At 52.7% G+C, this 19178-nt stretch overlaps 6 protein-coding genes across 6 annotated transcripts; 2 read left to right on the top strand and 4 right to left on the bottom strand.

The window, feature by feature from the left end:
* Positions 1–56: 56 nt before the first annotated feature.
* Positions 57–3456, top strand: J7T55_002717 (uncharacterized protein; the record flags this gene model as incomplete). The annotated part of the gene is made up of 3 exons (XM_053137819.1): positions 57–211; positions 294–406; positions 476–3456. 3 exons carry the CDS (start codon positions 57–59, stop codon positions 3454–3456), a joined length of 3249 nt encoding a protein of 1082 aa, XP_052998586.1.
* Positions 3457–3826: 370 nt separating this feature from the next.
* On the bottom strand, positions 3827–4804 carry J7T55_002716 (uncharacterized protein; the record flags this gene model as incomplete). The annotated part of the gene is made up of 1 exon (XM_053137818.1): positions 3827–4804. One exon carries the CDS (start codon positions 4802–4804, stop codon positions 3827–3829), a length of 978 nt encoding a protein of 325 aa, XP_052998585.1.
* Positions 4805–5400: 596 nt separating this feature from the next.
* Positions 5401–7841, top strand: J7T55_002715 (nucleolar GTP-binding protein 2; the record flags this gene model as incomplete). The annotated part of the gene is made up of 5 exons (XM_053137817.1): positions 5401–5480; positions 5550–6166; positions 6223–6386; positions 6746–7310; positions 7369–7841. 5 exons carry the CDS (start codon positions 5401–5403, stop codon positions 7839–7841), a joined length of 1899 nt encoding a protein of 632 aa, XP_052998584.1.
* Positions 7842–8077: 236 nt separating this feature from the next.
* J7T55_002714 (flatoxin efflux pump) lies at positions 8078–10073 on the bottom strand (the record flags this gene model as incomplete). The annotated part of the gene is made up of 6 exons (XM_053137816.1): positions 8078–8367; positions 8448–9395; positions 9461–9543; positions 9625–9737; positions 9838–9852; positions 9912–10073. The coding sequence occupies 6 exons, from the start codon at positions 10071–10073 to the stop codon at positions 8078–8080; spliced, it is 1611 nt and encodes a 536-aa protein (XP_052998583.1).
* Positions 10074–11387: 1314 nt separating this feature from the next.
* On the bottom strand, positions 11388–15955 carry J7T55_002713 (uncharacterized protein; the record flags this gene model as incomplete). Its single annotated transcript, XM_053137815.1, has 4 exons — positions 11388–11478; positions 11642–14365; positions 14430–15541; positions 15596–15955. The coding sequence occupies 4 exons, from the start codon at positions 15953–15955 to the stop codon at positions 11388–11390; spliced, it is 4287 nt and encodes a 1428-aa protein (XP_052998582.1).
* A 1798-nt stretch (positions 15956–17753) lies between these two features.
* J7T55_002712 (MFS transporter asaE) lies at positions 17754–19130 on the bottom strand (the record flags this gene model as incomplete). Its single annotated transcript, XM_053137813.1, has 4 exons — positions 17754–17953; positions 18010–18352; positions 18562–18696; positions 18801–19130. The coding sequence occupies 4 exons, from the start codon at positions 19128–19130 to the stop codon at positions 17754–17756; spliced, it is 1008 nt and encodes a 335-aa protein (XP_052998581.1).
* Between the last annotated feature and the right edge of the window lie 48 nt (positions 19131–19178).

Raw genomic sequence — 19178 nt, 5'->3', positions numbered from 1 at the left:
GCAGGACGCTGAGACTCTTCCCAACACAACCCAAATAGAGCCTTGTCCACCTCAACATGGCATCGCGGACAGCCCGCGCCTGCGTTCTCGGCGCGCTTGCGCTGTCGACCGCTGCCCTCGCCCAGAACTTCTCGTCGTCATCTCCAGGCATCGATGCTCTCCGCGCGCAGCTCGCCTTGATGGACGACAGGCCTAAGGACTGCCCACCATGGTTCGTCGTTCCACCACCTCCTCTTTCACCCCAAGACCTTTTGAGTCTTTGCCCCCAGACGCTAATGTGGCGGCCCTTACAGCTTCAACTGTCTTCTTCCCGCCTTCAGCTGTGCCCAATATGCCGACTGTAACTCGTTCAACGGACAATGTTCCTGTCCTGCCGGCTTCGGTGGCGTGGACTGTATCGAGCCTCGTGCGTCTTCAATTCCCTCGCGCTCCAAAACGATTCGTGGCCCACAGTAGCTGACTCTTGAATACATAGTCTGCGGTTCCTTGGCCCGAGGCAACGAGCACCGACAAATACGTGAAGGCAAGACCTGCGAATGCGACGACGGCTGGGACGGTCTCAACTGCAACTTGTGTACTGACGATAGGGCATGTAATGCCCTGATGGAGACCGAAGAGGGTGGCGTCTGCTACCAGCTGGGCAACGTCTTGAAGAACAACTACCAGATGTGCGACGTCACCAACGAGAAGATTCGCGATCTCCTGGGAGAACAAATTCCTCAAGTCACTTTCACTTGTGATGCCTCCGACGCTAGGTGTGACTTCCAGTTCTGGGTTGACAAGAGGGAATCCTTCTACTGTACCTTGAACGAGTGCGACTCGGCCTACGATTTCAGCGACTCCTCCCAGAACAAAACCTCGTACAGCTGCAAGACCGTCGAGTGTTCATGTATACCTGACCGGATGCTCTGTGGTGAAAACGGCAGCGTTGATATCACCGACTTCCTCGACGAGGAGATTAAGGGTCCCGGTGCGTTCAAGTGCACACAGATCAAAGGCGGCGCCAACAAGTGCAGTTTTGAGGAGCCCGCCATGAATGATCTGATCAACCAAATGTTTGGGGACTCCAGCATCACCTTGACGTGCCGTTCTGGCGAATGCGTGCACTTTTCCGAACTGCCCGACTACAAGCCACCCGTTCCCAAGATCAACACGCCTCTGATCGCTGGCGTCATCGCCGGCTGTGCTCTGTTCCTCGTTGCTGTCATCGTCCTCACCTGGTATCTGTCCCGGCGCTCCTTCAAATACGGGCCCATTCATCTTGACGACTCCGACGACGAAGGACTCAAGCTCATGGCAGACCACAAGCCTGCATCGCTGCAATTTGAGGAAGTATCGTATACTCTGAATGGCAAGCAGATCTTGAACTCAATTCGAGGCGTCGCGTATCCCGGAGAGGTTACCGCTATCATGGGCGCATCCGGTGCTGGAAAGACAACATTTTTGGACATCCTCGCACGCAAGAACAAACGAGGAACCGTCAACGGTGATTACTACGTTAACGGCGAGAAAGTTACGGACGCGGATTTCAAAGCTGTGGTTGGCTTCGTCGACCAGGAAGACACCATGCTGCCGACACTGACGGTCCACGAAACTATTCTGAACAGCGCCTTGCTGCGACTGCCCCGTGACATGACCCGAGCCGCAAAGGAGCAAAGGGTCACCGAAGTCGAGAAGCAACTTGGTATCTATCATATCAAAGACTCTCTGATTGGCTCTGAAGAAGGCAAAGGTCGTGGGATTTCCGGTGGCGAGAAGCGCCGGGTCGGCATTGCCTGTGAGCTGGTCACTAGCCCCTCCATCCTCTTCCTCGATGAGCCTACCAGTGGCCTTGATGCATATAATGCCTTCAATGTCGTCGAATGTCTTGTGACTCTGGCAAAAGACTTCAAGCGGACCGTCATTTTCACCATCCATCAACCAAGATCGAACATCGTGGCCCTCTTTGACAGGCTCATACTTCTCGCCCAGGGCAGATCAGTCTACTCTGGCCCGTTTGCACAGTGCCAGGACTACTTCGATCATATCGGATATCCTTGCCCTGCTGGTTTCAACATTGCTGACTATCTGGTCGACTTGACTATGCACGCTGGCACAGCGACAACGTTTGATGATGGTGCCATATCAGTTGACGCGGCCAGTGTTGGGCCAAGCAGTGTGAGAGGCGTCAAGTCTATCGCTAGTGTATCGAATGCCAGTATCGGAGAAGACAGTGGTGCCGAAGCTTCAGCCTCCCGACCCAAGGGCAAACGCAGGGATTCTGTCAAAGCCAGGCTGGAACGGGAGCTCTTCACACGCCGCCAGACCAATGCCGACACTGCAGCTTCATCCGACGGGGAAGGCGAGACTGGTGCTTACAAGCTTCACAAACAGCCCCCTGGTCATGTTCCTTCTCAGATCATCGAAGATCCCCATGATCTCCCACCTGCAGCGATTGGCGGCACAAATCTTGACATCTTGGTAAACTCTTTCGCAGAGTCTGATATATCCGGCACGACACATGACGAGATTCAGCAAGCAGTTGCCAGCGCCCAGAATGCCAACGGCCGCAACGCCAATGGCTACAGCGTGAACGGCTCAAACATCTACACCAGCGTTGTTGGCAAAGGATATGCGCGCATCGGGTACGGCCGACAATTCATCATACTCTCGCAGCGAACGTGGAAGAACTTGTACCGCAATCCACTCTTGATGCTGACACATTACGCCATCGCCATTCTCCTCGGCGTGCTCTCTGGTTATCTTTTCTATGGACTGACCTCAGACATTCCTGGATTCCAGAATCGGCTGGGTCTATTCTTCTTCGTGCTGGCCCTCTTCGGTTTCAGCACGCTGACCAGCTTGAATGTGTTCTCTTCTGAGAGGCTACTGTTCACAAGAGAACGCGCAAACGGCTACTACTCCCCTGTCACCTACTTCGCCTCCAAAGTTCTCTTCGACATTGTTCCGTTGCGAATAATCCCGCCTATCTTGATGGGAATAATTATTTACCCAATGACGGGATTGCAGGCGGACGCGGCACACTTCTTCTTTTTCCTCCTTGTGTTGGTACTTTTCAATCTCGCTGCCGCCGCCATTTGTCTGTTCATTGGTATCGTGTGCAAGGACAGCAGCGTTGCAAATCTGATTGGCAGCTTAGTCATGCTGTTCAGTTTGTTGTTCGCCGGTCTTCTTCTGAATGCACAAAAGATCCCGGACGGAGCCAAATGGCTTCAGTGGTTGTCGATCTTCCACTATGCTTTCGAGTCGCTCATTGTCAACGAGGTCAGCAAATTGACGCTTGTCGACAAAAAGTACGGCTTGGACATCACGGTACCTGGCGCCGCCATTCTTAGCTCTTTCGGCTTCGACAACGGCGCTATGTGGAAGGACGTCATCTTTTTGGGTGCCTATGGCGCTGGGTTTGTCGTGCTTGCATACGCCGCCATGCATGTCCTGCTGGTGGAGAGGAGGTAATCACATCGGGCAGCAGGTGAACAAAATGACTGAATTGAGATTTGTGCGTTTCAAGCCGTCAAAGAAGAAGCGTTGTTCATAGCATACGGTCGCTGAATCTGTCTGTGAAGATCAATCGTTATCTAGACCATGTTTTCCCTTAGAAACAAGCCTGGGCTGCTACTCGCGCCCTTATTTCTTTTATACTGCATATGACCAGGGGCGTTACGGGGGCATTGTTGGTTTATGGCTAGTAATCGGGGAACTCGGGAAATATCCGATACTTTTCTCATGTACACCAATTCACTGACCAGGATGTTCAAAAATCTTGGATGCATTGCTATTGTACAAGTCAATCTGCTGGGTGCGATTCTCCTCTTGAGCTATGTTTTCACCGGCCATCTCGGTGATCACCCGAAGACACAGCGCCACCAGTGAGCTCGCCGGAAACAACCTTCTGGCGCTGTGTGGTGAAGCCAATTTCGGGCATGTAGCTGTCGAGGGCCTTGGTGCTCGTCCCCTTCAAGCCGGCAAACATGGCCCTCACGGGCACCGGCGAGCCGTAGGCGTCCCACACGTTCTCGGACTTGTATCTGCCCTGCCATCTCCCTTTGCCATCGAAGTGGGCCTTGGAGAAGACCACGTCGACCTTCTTGGCGAGCTCGTCCTCACTGACGATGAAGTCGCCCGCCTCCACGTACAGCCGCTGGATGGCATCCTTGCGGGCCTCGGACCGCTCCTTCTGCAGCGCCGCCGTGCGCGCCTGCGACTCGAGCTGCCGCTCGCGGTACAGCGGGTCGCGCACCACCTTGGTGTCGAGCGTGGCCTGCGTGACGGTGCCGCGCGTGTAGAGGTCGTCGAGCCCCTCGGGCGCGTCGGCGGCGGCCTTGTTGCGCAGGCGGTGGGCCTCTGCGCGGCGCTTCGCCGCGCCCTCGCGCGTGTTCTTGCGCGCCCACAGCCCGTCGATGCCCGCCGCCAGCGCCTTGCGCCGCGACTCGGCCAGCGCCCGCTTCCACGCCGCCTTGTCGGACCGCGCCGCCTCGCCCGCCGCCTCGGCCTTGGACCGCGGCGCCGTCTGCCCCACGAACCCGGCCTGGATCTTGTGGCTGCCGTTGTTGCGCCGGTGGAAGACCTCGCGCGGCACCGGCAGCACGCCCTTCACCGGTGGGAGCTTGTCCTCGGAGGACTGTGGCAGTTCCGGAAGGTTGATGAACCGCGGTGACTCGGGGGGGATGTCGACCTCGAGGCGGGAGGCTGTTGTGCTGAATGTTCGGAAGGCGGTGGAGGTGGTCGATGGTGTTGAGGTCGTAGATGGAAGGAGTGTGGAGGATAGTGAGCGCAGTGGCGCTCTCGGTAATGTTGGCGCCATCTCGGAGGTCTGTTGCTTCACTGCCTTTGATCTGAGACAAATTGGCGGTTGAGATCTGGTATTTGAGGCGATATTGGGAGTTTGCTGCCGTCCTGCCCCCGCCGATCAACCAAGCGAGCGTGCAATGGCGATGATGTTTGGATCGTGTATCAGAGCAGACAGCTCCAATGACAGGGCCCCCCTCAGATTTTCTAAGCGGAGGCGGGTTTATGCAGCTCCGGCAGAAGCAGAGGCAGAGGCCGAGACAGACCTGCCTGCCTGCCAGCAAGTTTGCTAACACAGAGAGAGACCCGCTAAAACTTTTGGCTGCAGCTCTTGCCAGCCGCGCCCCACCGTCTCCAGCTAGACCCTGCAGGCTTCGAACTTTTTTTTTCTTACCTCTCCTCCTCGTTCCAGCCATATTCACTGCACCGCCAGATCTTCTCCCGCACGTTGGAGCTCCCTTCCTTGCAACAAACGAGGGCTTACACAAGGTATAGAGAAGATTGGAAGGGTGCATCGTCAATCTCATCTGCTTGTTTTCTCTCACACTCTCCCCATTCAACCCCTTCATCTCCCTCTGGATTTCGAGGCTGCTAGCGCATATCGAGGCGAAAATGGGAAACTTCAAGAAGGAGAAGAGCCGTCGCGATCGCGATGGCACGAGCACGGGTGGTGCAACCTTCAAAATCAAAGGGTAAGCCCCCTTGCCTCTGGTATTTTTGGCTTTTCCGCCTTATGTTCGGTGAACTAACGTTGGCCTTAGAGAAAACTTCTACCGAGACGCAAAGAAGGTTAAGCAACTCAACATTTTCAAGGAGGGCAAGGCACAGCGAAACGCAGAAGGCAAGATCACCCAAGCCGCTAGCTACCAGAGCCGCGAAATTCCCAACGCCCGAGTCGAGCCAAACAGGAAATGGTTCTCCAACAGCCGAGTAATTAGCCAGGAGTCTCTCAGCGCCTTCCGAGACGCCATCGCACAAAAGGAGAAGGATCCCTACACCGTCCTGCTCAAGAGCAACAAGCTGCCTCTGAGTTTGATCCGCGATGGCCAGGATAACAGGGTCAACGGCCTCAAGGAACACCAGGCGAAAATGACTGTTGAGACGTCGCCATTTGCTGAAGTGTTTGGGCCCAAATCATCACGGAAGAGAGTGAAGCTGAGCGTTAGTAATATCGACGAGCTGGCAGGCGACTCAGTCAAGAGTCTTGAGACCTACAACGAAAAGCTGGAACAGGCCAGACTGTTGAGCGGCGAGCTGGGGGCCGAGCAGGCTGAGGCTGGCGATCTTCGTCGAGACCAAGCAGCTGCGGCTGTGTTGACGACGGCGACTGAGCCTATCTTCGACAAGGGCCAGTCGAAGCGTATCTGGAACGAACTTTGTAGGGCACGCCCTCCTCCGTCTCCACTGGAAGCAAGACTAACCCAAACCTCACAGACAAGGTTATCGATTCCTCAGATATTATTCTGCACATCCTGGACGCCCGTGACCCGCTTGGAACACGATGTCGGTCTGTTGAGAGATATCTCAAGGAGGAGGCGCCACACAAGCATCTTGTGTTCATCTTGAACAAGTGTGATCTCGTTCCTACCAAAGTTGCTGTAAGTTTTCTGTATTTTCACTTTTCCCAGGCTCTACGGAGCCCCCCAACCCTAGTCAGGTCAATTTCCGGCTTCTCAATGCCAAACGATGGATTTTGGCCGTTACGGCTTGGGGAGAGCAACTTCCACATCTTAGAATCTCTGGTTCAGGCCGGAGAGGACAGATGGTCTCCGTTTTGGTTGACCATCGTGAGATTGGATTTGCCTCCATTTTGAGTTGAAGTCTACCTCGTTCTTTCGAGCACCTTCGCCGTGGATTTCTTAGTACGAGAGGCGCACATACACCCGAGCTTAAATCGCTCGTTTGACTTCTGTCTATCAATCTTTGTCTGATGCTGTTGCTGACTAACAACGAACAGGCCCAATGGGTGAAATACCTGCAGAAGGAATATCCCACAGCCGCCTTCAGGGCCTCCATAAACAACCCCTTTGGCAAGGGATCATTAATCAACCTCCTTCGGCAATTTTCCAAGCTCCATTCCGACAGGAAACAAGTTTCAGTTGGCCTGATTGGCTACCCTAATACCGGCAAGTCCTCGATCATCAACACCCTCAGAGGCAAGAAGGTCGCCACAGTAGCTCCCATTCCCGGTGAGACAAAGGTCTGGCAGTACGTCACCTTGATGAAGAGGATATACTTGATCGACTGTCCTGGTATTGTGCCACAAAACCACCATGATGCGCCGACTGAGCTGCTTTTGCGAGGCGTGGTGCGGGTGGAGAAAGTAGAGCATCCCGAGCAGTACATACCTGCTGTGTTGAAACGGGTGAAGAAGCACCACATGTCGAAGACATATGACCTGAGTGACTGGAACGATGACCACATTCTGTTCCTAGAACTTCTCGCCAGAAAAGGAGGGCGACTGCTGAAAGGTGGCGAACCCGATGTGGATGGTGTAGCAAAGATGGTACTCAACGATTTCAGTAAGCGACCCCCTCAGGCTAATTGATTAGGAGACGACCATGCTAATTTTGATATCAGTGCGCGGACGGATACCCTGGTTTGTGCCACCACCAGTCGCAGGAGACGACAAAGAGGGTGATGCGAACGAGGGCGAGCAAAAGGCGCCAGAGAAGGTGCTCAAGAAGCGCAAGAGGGAGTCTCGGGAGGCGACAGAGAAAGCCGTGGAGGAGGACAGCAGTCCAGAGGACGACGATGACGAGGAGTTTGGTGGTTTCAGCGACGACAGCGAGCCTGAGATCTCCGATGACGAGGACTCGGAGGCTCCGGACGAGGACGGAGACGAGGATGAGGATGATGCAGGCGAGGATGATGCCGCCCCAGAGGCTGAGGATGCCGAGGATGGCGGCGCTGCTGTCGCGGAGGAAAAGGAGGAAGAGCCAACGCCTGCGCCTGCGCCTGCGCCTGCGCCTGCGCCTGCGCCCGTGCTCGAGGCACCGACGCCAACCAGGCGATCATCACGACGGACCAAGAAGCCCGTCAGCTTCAAATGAGTGGGCGCAAGAAGTCGCTTTCGACGCTAAGAATTTTACGAGATACCCCAAGCGCCTCTGGGCGCCAGATGCTCTGTCCCTTACCACGTTGATGTGACTACTTCTTTATACCTGATAATGCGTAACATGGGATTGGCTCTTGTATGTACACCGGTACATCTATGACTTTTCTCCCTTAATACAAGAGAGGGAGTTGTCTTTCACCACTAGGTCCTTTATATGATCTTCTCACCACCTCACCCCTTCAGATTTAATCGTTCCCATCTGCTACTGATAGCGAACATAACCGCAACGCCGGCATATGCTGTGACTACGGTGAAGACAGCACGCAGGGCGTACAAGTAAGTCTGTACGATGCCTGGCACAGCATCGGCAGGAAAGACGTTGCGAATGTCGGTGGCACCCGTGTTGATCACTGTGATGGGATCCACGCCAGGGGCAAGAGCAGGAAGCCTGGTCAGAATCAGGTTGCTGAAGACGGATTGCCCGGTTCCCAAAGAGGTTGAGCTACCAACGCAAAAGGAGACTGGTAGGATCGTATAGAGTGTGTCAGTGGTTAGTGCTCTTGACAAGTGGAAACCTTAGAAGAGAGTCCGAAAAACTTACACAGAAGCATGGCTGTCCTAGAAGGTATGTCTTCCTGCTCGGCATTCGCCTGGCCTGATATAATGCCAAGCGGCAACCCGCTTCCGAAAGCGAGCCCGGCCAGAACCTGGTATCCTATCCACTTTGCTGGGGGCGAGGTCTCGTCGAGGGTATATATAAGGCCGGCCCCGATACACCCGCCGGCGCTGGCCCACACCATGAACGGTGTGTAGTAGCCGGAGCGAGATACCAGAAGGCCAGTCAAGGCCGAACCGATGCCGCAGCTGATGAGCATGGGGAGATTGCGGAAGCCCGCCTCGGTGGGAGAAATCCCGTCGACGACCTGGAAGTAGATGGGAATGTAGTACAGCAGGAGGACGAAGGCGCCCTCGTGGAAGAAACCATAGCCCATGCTCACATACACGCCGCGTTGTCTCACGAGGCGCGATACGAGCAGAGCATGATCCCCTTGTAGATACTGGGATACCACGAAGGCTACAGCGGCGATGCCAGAGCCAACAAAGAGGCCGATGACTTCACCCGAACCCCACGGCTGATGGATGCCAGCCACCTCGACCGCACGAGTAAAGCACACCAGCGAACCGAGCACGAGGAGAATGCCGACAGGGTCCATATGCGACATCTTCACCTTGAGTGGGACCTTGGACCGGGAGCTGGCGGGCGGGGGGTGGAACAGCAGTAATATCACAAGGGCGGAGACGCCGGCGACGGGGAGGTTCACGAAGAAGCACCATCGCCACGTCGAATGCTGCGTGAAGGCGCCGCCGAGAATGGGGCCCAGGACGCTGGCGAGGCTGTAGACCGTGTTGATCAGGCCTGTGAACACGGGCCGGAGACCAGGCCGGACGGTGACGCCCAGTATCGCGTACCCGCCTGCGGCGATCCCGGCTGCGCTGGCGCCTAGGATGGCGCGCCCGAGGATGAGGACTGTGCTGTTGGGTGCGAGGCCTGCGATGATGACAGTGGCGGATTAGCAATTCCACCTGAGAGTTGACACGCGCAGGGTTGCTTACCGCCGATCAGTGCTCCCACGCCGAAGATGAAAACGACCAGCAGGAAGGTGTATTTGATGGAAAAGAAGGGATATACCTTGCCCCTAAAGATTTCGACTTAGCATGGCATAAGTATGACGGTTGCTAGCACGTTTATATATAGAGTAGGAACAGCAGGACCATACCAGAACGGCTGAGTGCAAGCCAGGGAGATGAAAAAAGCTGACGAGTACCAGCCGATGAGATTGACACCCGGGAATTCCTCCGTAATCTTAGGAATAGCGGTTGCGATGATTGTCTAGATGAGCGGTCAGGAGAGCTTATGAGGCAGGTACCCCGGAGCCTTAAGCCCAGCAAGGAGCCAATACAGATGAATGAGGACGTATTGGCGCGCTTACCATGTCCAGGCCGACCTGAGATAGTCTTATTAGCATCGTCGGTCGAGATGGGAAGGGACTCGTCGGTGGTTTACCAGAAAGAGACCTAAGGCCACACCGAAAGACACGCATGAGGTCCAGAAGACGTTGGGGTAAACAATAGAGTCTTGAGCTTCGCCACCGGACGATATCTTTGTCACTACATTGTCACTCTTGTCCGCCAGGTCGACATTGTTTCCGCCCTTCTCAGAATCCATAGCGGTGTACTTAAGTAGGCAGCAGCAGCAGCCCTAGCTGCTCACGAAGGATAGCAATTTAGAAAAATGCACAGCTTCAATTGGAGGTTGTATGCTAGGTTCTGTTTTATGCGTGATAATCTCAGAGGTGAAACTTCGATGGCCTGCGCAGAGGGCAATTCAGAGAGTCGAAAGTTGATCAACGGTGTTGATTTGGTTTGTTGAATTGCAATTGGCAGAGTAAGCTCTCGGAGACCAAAACGAGAAATTGCCGAAAAGTTTCCCATACTGTGGCATCATGCAGGCAGGCAAGTAAACATGTCTATCCCACCATATCCGGTATAGTGTACGAGCAGGAGCCTGCATGCAAGTCATCCCTGACAGAAGGCACAGAAGGTAAGCATAGGTTGCATTGGGGCGGCCAGCGACGGGCAAAATAAGCCAAATCGGTCGACGATACCAAGGTGCATAGTTACTTTGTTTATTTCTCGATGTAATCGAGGAACTTTTGCAGCAGACTCCATATCCCATGGCCAACGCCCTTTTAATGGAGCGCGGTGTGAGATTCTGGATTAGCTTACCAAGGCCCGGGTGTTGCAGAAAAGCCTCCCGTGGCGGGTACCCCATCCAAGACCTGGCTTACTTGAAGTTGCAAGCCAGGTCAATGGGCGAGCAGCAAGCCAATTAATGGAAGTAGTAGTGGTTTTCTACCTGCTGCGTTTTAAAACGAGTGAAAGAGGATCAATTCAACCGTTTCTTCAGTGAAATCAATGCGCAGGGTTGAAGAAGTGTAGCGACGAAGGACTTGCGAAGTTCCTGACAAAATATGTGGAGAAAATACTTCTATCCGGATCATATTCTCACAGAGACGGCACCCCATCGCCATCGCCTTATTAATTGCTTCGCAACGGGCTTCTCGCGGCGGAAGTGGCTGCAGCCGAACTAGGGTCTGTGCAAGTGGTGCAGAATTATTACACTCAGACCTACGAAAGGTATAACAAACGCAAGAGCGCATGAAGAGGCTGCCCCAGAAGTCATCAAAATAGGTTCATTTTCTTTGAAAGGGCCGATGATCATGAGATCAACAAGCTAGGAGACTTCTTCCTTCAGGATTATATAACGCAGGAGAGATCCGTTTCAGCACCGTCTTTGCACAGCGAATTTTCTCCCAAATAATGCTTCTATGAACTGTATAGGATCGATCGATAGTCAATTTGGGGTATTCGTGATTCCCTCTCGGCCATATAAGCTCTGATTTCCATCCTTTACTCGTGGCCCGCCAACGCCTAAAGCTCACAAGACGAGCCCAATTACGTCCATAGACTTATGCTCATCTCACTGTACACAGCTCTCGTGCTGGTATCGCTTCGCGCTGGAGACGGACCTCGTGTCCGGACCCAATGTTCTGGCGTATGTGCCTGGGACACTGGGCTAGAAAATCTCTTTGTCGAGAGGTTCCTTGGCCTTCGTGCGCTTGCATCCTCCAATCCGTACATGTCGCCTCCCTCTAGGGCCGTGTTTGGTAGATTCATGTGCTTGCATGAGGGCCATCCGGGATGGGGGTTGTCTATTTGGCCTGAAAAGAATACCTTGAGAGCATGTCTTGCAGCCACTGTCGCCTGTCCGCGAACACAATGTCCAGTATGTTGCCTTCATGTGAGCACTTCACTGACGGATCAACGCCACGTGATAAGAGGCACACTGTTACAGTGGACGCGTATTCGAAAGAATGTGTATTCACCGCGATCTCAAGCGGCGTGGCGCCGTCCAGGGTTGCATTCGGATCTATTCCCGCGCTGAGGAGGGGAATGATGACAGCTTTGACTGGTGCCAGTCTCCGAATGGCAAATGCGAGGACGTTGCGGTCCCCTCCGCTTAATGACCCGGCGGAGCCAACTTCTGGTCTAACATCGGCTAAAAGAAAGCAAATGCTGTCGAGGTATGGCAGAGACCAGCCGTTTAGAGACCCATTCTCAATCGCATAATGCAATGGCGTCTGACCTTCCTCGTTAATAAACGAAACCCAGGACTTCATCCGTTCGACAGTCATAAGGTGAGAAGCAACGTCGAGTGCTTGGCGATGGAAAATTTTCATGCCACCTGTGAGATAGTGCAGTGCAGTGTTTCCCTTTCGACAACGGGCGTCATGCCAAGCAGATGGAGTTGTCTTGACAAGTTCCAGGATAATAAGCTTCAATTCTTCTGGCTTGTCGGCTATCCTGATATCAAACGACTCGCCTAATCCAAATTCCTCGAAGGTTTGATCTTCACCCATATCCTCGGCAAGTATCTGACACGCCTCGAGGAGTGCATTTGGGTGTACATCGTTCCCAGCTCGTTCAAGCAAAGCCCCAGATGGCTCAAAGGATCCTTTCTCCTTCAGCTTGGCCATGAGTACTCGGTTGCCACGTTGGGCAACGATGTTGCTGATGGTGGGGAAAGCAGGTAGGGAAGTATCCGCGTGATAGCGAACGAGAATTAAAAATTTGCGGGTCTGGTTTCTCGCTGCAGCAATTTGCAAGTGGTAGAGAAATCCAGGTTTGAGGATTGAATCTGTGATAACGACCCAGTAGCCGAGATTTGGGTCAGCACCCAGCTGAAGCAGGTTTTCGACCCAATCCGCGGTCATGCGCTCGAGCGCTGTCTCTAGAAGAGGCACTGATGAGCATCCGTCTTTGTAAGGACGATCCAGGCCCTGATGTTGGGCAAAGAGTACCAGCATGTCGTATTTCTGAGTCTCGAGCGCCAGGTGTATCGCTACTCTACCATGTATATAAGAGGGAAGACGTTGATCCGGCCAACCCTTAAGCAAATCTCTGACTGCTTCAGCATTGCCTCTGGCAACCAAAACACTGATGAGCGAATCTTCGTGGGCTGGTAGCGATACCTTTGGGCGGTATAGCATAATTTGCGAAAAGGCCTGAAAATTGTCGTTCTCAAGAATCCCTCGGAGCAAGTATGGTACCCAAGCAGACTGAAGCAATTGTGCCGCGTTCTCATGTGCCAAGACCCGCTTAAGGAAATCAAGCAGCTGAGACCCTTCCGTCGTTTTCTCGGAGATGCGGCCAAGCGTTGTGAGCAGCATCTTGACAATGTTGTCTCCATTTCTAGAATGAGGAACCGCAGGATCTGCTCCCAAGCGCAGAAGATCCATTAGAGCTTGATACTTCAACTGCCAGGGCCGCCGTAGGGAATTTGAAACAACGACGTTTCCTGTGGTGCCGGAGCTTTCCTCATTGTTCGACCCGTGATGCAAAAAGTCAACAGCTAACTGAAGGGAATGGGCCAGGAGGAGGCCCAGACAGAAGCGGTCGTACGTCTCTTCAGAGGATGGAGAGGTGAGAGCGATGATCCCCAGTGATAGTGTCTCACTCTTGTGTGGCTCAGTAGTTGGGTTTTCGAGAATTGTGTGAAACAGGGGGTTGTGATGATTCATGAGCGCCCAAGACAACGCTGGCCAAGGCTCTTCCACAGGGTTTTGGAAAGGAGTGGTAGCCACTTGTACTTCACCACACAGCAACCTCGTCCAGTGGGGCCAAATCTCCATACACACCGGATTGCTCTTCTCAAAGAATTGGGAATGGGTCAGCCAATTCGACGAGGCATAGACCTGAAAGCAGCGTGGGTCGAATTTTGCCATGCCGGCTGCTTGTATCTCCGCCATCAAGCGTCCGATGTCGAAAGCGGTTGACATTGACTGGCGGTGGCCCTTCTTGAAATGTTGTACAATGTGTGATAGAAAGGGCTGCTGGTGGTTTGCTGCCCCTATCACCTTTTCAGTGAGTTTCTCTCCGGTAATTTTTCTAGTCACTGTGATACCCGTTTCGAAAATAGGCATATTTAAGAATGTAACACAAATGGCACCTGCTAGGATCTCAGCTTCTTGCGTGGAGAAGTGATAGAGAATGGTGTGAGGGTTTTTAGTTGTCTGGAGCAAGTGATTGACCACACTGTAGTGTATGAATCGAACTCTTCCGTCCTCTTCGTCTAGCTCTAGCAGGTTGCCGCCACAAAGTGCAATCAGCTGAGGTGCGTCTGTTGGAACTTCGGCTGCATACCAGACTGGATCTCCAGGGTGCACAGTTAGGGCCACTTTGAGCTCGTCGAGGGTAAGTGGCAACCGAGCAGCCATAACGATCTTCAAAATTGAGTTTCCATAGCGATCATCGACGATCTCCTCAAGAGCTCTCTCGAAGGCTTCGGGTAGGTCTTTTGGAAGATTATTGATCAAGTTCAAGATCCTCTCGCTCGTAACCACTGTCCGTGACTGGTTGGGGAAGATCGAGTCGAGCTGCAGGGCTACCCACAAGTACCTATAGAAATATATCTCAGTACATGTTTTCCAATTCTGGAAATTGGACACGAGATTCTCCTTACATTCCCTGCGCACCAGCCATAAGCTGTTTCTTGACCAACTGTTCAAGATCATCGCTGAGGAGTCCAGGATGGCTTTTGGATCTCCGCCGCGCTACCTCTTCGGTGATATACGCTTCTATCTCCTCGTGATGCATCTGCTCATCGAGGCTTAGAAAAAACTTCGTAGCTAATTTCTGGACTGTTAGACGTTGGAGCATTGATCCTGAGCGAGCAGCATAGCACAATAGAACACTGCGTTGTGCCATGAAGCGGTGCAGGCCCGACATAACCTCGATCATCTCATCATTGGGACAGTCCTCGAGCCCATCCAAAACCACGACATACTTTTTGTCTTCTGGAAGAAGGTCTGTCATGATGTTGATGATCCCAATGCTTGTGAGCAATAGCGAAGCAGTCTCCTCTCGTTTTGAGAGGATGTCCCAAGTGGCTTTGTTGCTTGGTATATTGTCCAGAAGGTGAAATGCTATGCTTCCTAGCACAGTTGTGGCCTTTAGGCTCTCTGGCTCCTTGAAGGTGCAAAAGAAAAAGCCGCAAGGCAGGTGCATACTTATTTCAGCCACAATATTGGCCATCGTAACTGTCTTGCCGCTGCCAAGTTTGCCACTGACGCACATGGTAGAAGACGCGTCTTCCGCTATCCAAGACTTGTAGGCCGCGGATTGATATATCCACTTGCAATCTCCCTTCCGCCGGTGTCGCCTCCAAGTGGTGACATGCTGGGATTGATTTGGTGAGAGGAGATGGAGCACGCGCTGTTTATAATCCCTCCTTCTGAACTTATCAGCATCGACTACGCACGCGGTGGCGAGCTGTTGGGTTTTATGTTGAATCATCATGCCCCACTTGTCCATCTCTTCCTGTAATGGTTTGAACTCGGAATCGAAAGATGCTCCGAGTGATGACCACAGCTGGCCCGTAAGAGGTTTTTGACTGAATATGACAGTCTTTCGGCACAGTCGCATGAGGACTATAAGGTATTCGCATAGGAAGGTCTGAAGGACTTCGGACTGGGGGAAAATCTGGGCGAATTCGTGATGAAGCTCCCAAGAGGTGCCGAGTTTCAAGAACAGGCTCGAAAGTCGCTCAAAGTAGCCGCGAAAATTCGTGGCGGTCTGAAGGTCAGCTATTAAAATTTGCTTGTGACGGACTTTCGAGTGTTTGCAAACCTGCAGAGCCAGCCTGACAGCGCACCAAATACTCGTGGCGATCACATTCTGAGAGCCTCCAATCATTACATCCCCGATGTTCGCCAGAGCCTGAAGTCGATCCAGGAATTTCCCACATTTTGTACCGTACGGTCGCCAGGTGCAGTGTCTTCGTTCGCTATCTTGGTTCAATTCTTCGGTCAAACGTATAGCATCCCGTCCAGACAGCTGTGTCCCGGCCGATTGCATCTTCTGGAATTCTCTTTTCCGATCGTCATCTAGGGTCTGGGCGAATTCCGAGACTGCAAACCCCAATCGCACATCTGGCTTCAAGCGACCGCTCTGGGTTGATAAGACGAGCTGTTTCGACATTCGCTCCATTCTCAACGTGCGCGAGTGGTGGCGGAAAACACATGTGATCGTTTATAAGCCAGGCGTTAACAACAGTATCTAGTTAGTAACGAGCAATACCGGCCTTTCAAGGACCCCGGATGTGCAGGTGGAAAAGCCAGATGCAGCCTGGGGACGTCAGAAGTGGAAGAAGACGACCCCTCCTGCCCAGAAAATGAGGCTTGCTGCCTGCGAACACCTGTGAAAACTTAAAAAACAACGGGCATGGTGTGATTGGGGGTGACATATGCAACTACCTATGCAGTCATGCTGCTGTGTAATCGTAGGAAGTCCACCTTGGCTTCATTTGCATAGTCTGCCTCACCTAGCCACTTCTGTATAAACACCCAAAACCATGTCTCAAAGCCAGAACTACGCGATGTACTGCGTCGAGTCTTTTTCTACATAGAGAGAAGACGATAGAAGCATGCTTTTATAATTAGCGTAGACCATAGGAAACCCATGACAATGATACCAGTGTTTGGTGAGGTAATTGTAGTAACGCCAATACATGCTGTACTGCTTATGCATCAACGCAGACAGCTCAGCCCAATCCATGGGCTGTGCCCAAGTCACTGCCCGGCAAAGCATTTCTGATCATAACTTGAAGTGCAGTCGCTCCCAAAGCCCTATATATGATTGCCCGCCTTTCCTTTCCAGGTCGAGTTCCCGTGACTATGTTATGAGTCCTTGTGATTGTGAATCACTTCTGTGATGATACTTACCCTAGTACTGTGTATAGAGGATGTTCAGGATTGGCTACTATGCCAGGTGGCCTCCATCTGCATCAGTAACTGCCGTCGCTGCAAGCCCAGTCGAACAGATCTATGACAATAAAGCCACTCCTTACATTAAGCTGTGAAGTAAGTGTGATAGGAATTATTACAATGCACATGCCAACTCATCAAATAAAGCTTCACATACCTTCGTGCTCAGACAGAGACAACTCGAACTGTCGCCTCGTCGCGTTGCACTTCTTGGAATGTGAGGAAGCTGGGTAGTATGAGCATGCAGTCAACTTTGCTAAGATGTAAAAAGTCCACTCAGTCCCTATATCCATGTCTGAGAGGCTTTAGTGCACTACATCGTCATCCCTCAAAGCTAGGAATACAAATGGCATGTCTGTTTAAGTACACAATTAGCATGCCCAGATGTGATGATCTGCAGACCATCTTCCTATCCGTGGGCCTGCAGCCAACCTGCATATCCACTGCAGACCCAGTTACAAGGCTTTCGGTTGCGGGTATCTCCCGTCAATCAGGTCAACGTGAGACATAGGAGCCAACATGATGGACCCCCTCCTCCCCATTCCCACCCGCAGATATCTGAAGGACCTGTCAACGCCAGGTTGCGGAGACCATGAATGACTGTCTTCACCACTTGGTCCTCAGGTCTTTGTCGTGAAATAGACGGGCGACAAAGATAATAATCCCACCTATCATAAGACAAAGGCCCTGTATCCGAGAAATTAGTGCCGAGTTCAAGTCGAATGACAGTATTTAAAAACTCACGGCAAATATAATCAAAGGCTCATAACCTTCTTTAGTCTCGCTGCGAATCAGAGCTCCTGCAATCGGAGTCCCTGTCAAGAAAGCCACCGCAGTCACACTTCCGAAAGCCCCAAGCCTAGCTCCCAGCTTCTCCGTAGGCGTGATTTGTCCCGTAGCAGCGGGCATTACGGAGATAAAAATGCCCGAAGCGAATCCATATATACATGCAAAACCAACGAGAACCCCCGGTGTCTTTGCAGGGAGCCACATAGCTAAGCAAAGTACACCACAGAGGGTTGTCATAGGATAGAGCACATTGAGTCGTCCGAGGCGGTCTGCTGCATATCCTCCACTGATGAAGTCAGCTTGATTCGGTAGGTTGAAAGAGCCAGAGAGCTTGTGGCATACCTGATCCGGCCGAGGAGGCTTGAAGCATTGATCAGCGGTAGTAAATAAGCATTGAGCTCCGTGCTGACATCGAGGGCCACACAGTAAGACTCTGCTCCACATAGTCAGATCTGGTACAATTCGCACTCATGTATAATTAGGACTTACCTATGTAGTAGAAGGGAACATAGATCCCAAGGCTTGAGATGACTGCTCCAGCAGAGAGGCACGCAAAGCGGATGTCCACGAAGCCCTTGTAGTCGAAAAGATGTCGCAGCGATACCAGCTTCCTCTTGGGCCGTGCAGGCTGGCAGATGGCCATGGCTATTGCATAGCAGACTAGCAGGATCAGTGCGCCGACACGCAGCGCCCACGGAAACCCTATCGCTGGGATGAGCTTCGAGAACATAATTGGCAAGCAAACGCCTCCAATACTGCTTCCAGAAGCAACTATGCCCATGGCTAAGGCACGTTTGCGCTTAAAGTACTGGCCTGCGACAGTGAGAGCAGGCTGAGCCGTCGATGTTAGCATACCATACATTTTGGAAGACTCGTCATCTCTTGGGCGCGGTGGAGATCAAGATCTCCGATTTTCAATGCACTGTCGCGTCTTGACAGGACAGCATGTTGAAGCGGCCGAGCTGAAGGAGGGAGCGGGCAGGGCTCCGTTTCGGATACGATGGGCTATTGCAAGTCTTGCGAGGACACTGAACTACTCACCTGCACTCCATACGCCACGGTGAGACCAAAGAGGAGAGACTGTGCCAGGAACTGCTGCCAGATCGCGTTCGGTTGCGCGAAAGACGTAGCGAGCATCGAGCCAGCGCCTCCGATAGCTGCGAACAAGTAGAGCCACTGGTGGGATATCTTGAGTCAGCCAATGTCGCAAAATCATGTAGCACGGAACATCAAATTTCACATGCCTTGGAACCGTAGAGATCAAATAAGGCGCCCGCGACCGACCCTGACAGATACATCAAAGTAATTTGCAGTGTGCCGATGAACGAGATAACCGACGGCGGGTATTTCTTCAGGTATTCTTGCTGGTAGAAGGTCTGGAAGAAACCGAAACTGTTGACGACGCCGAAGGACGCGAAGTAGACCAAGAAGGAGCCCACGATCGCAAGCCATGCCTGCGCGCCTCCTTCTGGGTAATCATCATCGTCCGTGGGCGCAACACTTGGATCTTGGTTCGCCTCAAGGCTAGCGTTGCCTGATCCCTGTTGCGTGGTGCTTTCCAGCTGCTTCTCGTCGGTCTGAGCCGCATCTGAGACAGTGTTATTCGCCATTATTCTCGTTACAGACTGACTTCTCAGCCTGGGAAGTATGGGGTCAAG

The sequence above is a fragment of the Diaporthe amygdali genome (assembly GCF_026229845.1).
Source record: "Diaporthe amygdali strain CAA958 chromosome Unknown NODE_3_length_2959817_cov_65_330692, whole genome shotgun sequence".
Classification (NCBI taxonomy): domain Eukaryota; kingdom Fungi; phylum Ascomycota; class Sordariomycetes; order Diaporthales; family Diaporthaceae; genus Diaporthe; species Diaporthe amygdali.
Note: the sequence above shows the minus strand (reverse complement) of the source record. Positions and strands in the feature narration are given on the sequence as shown.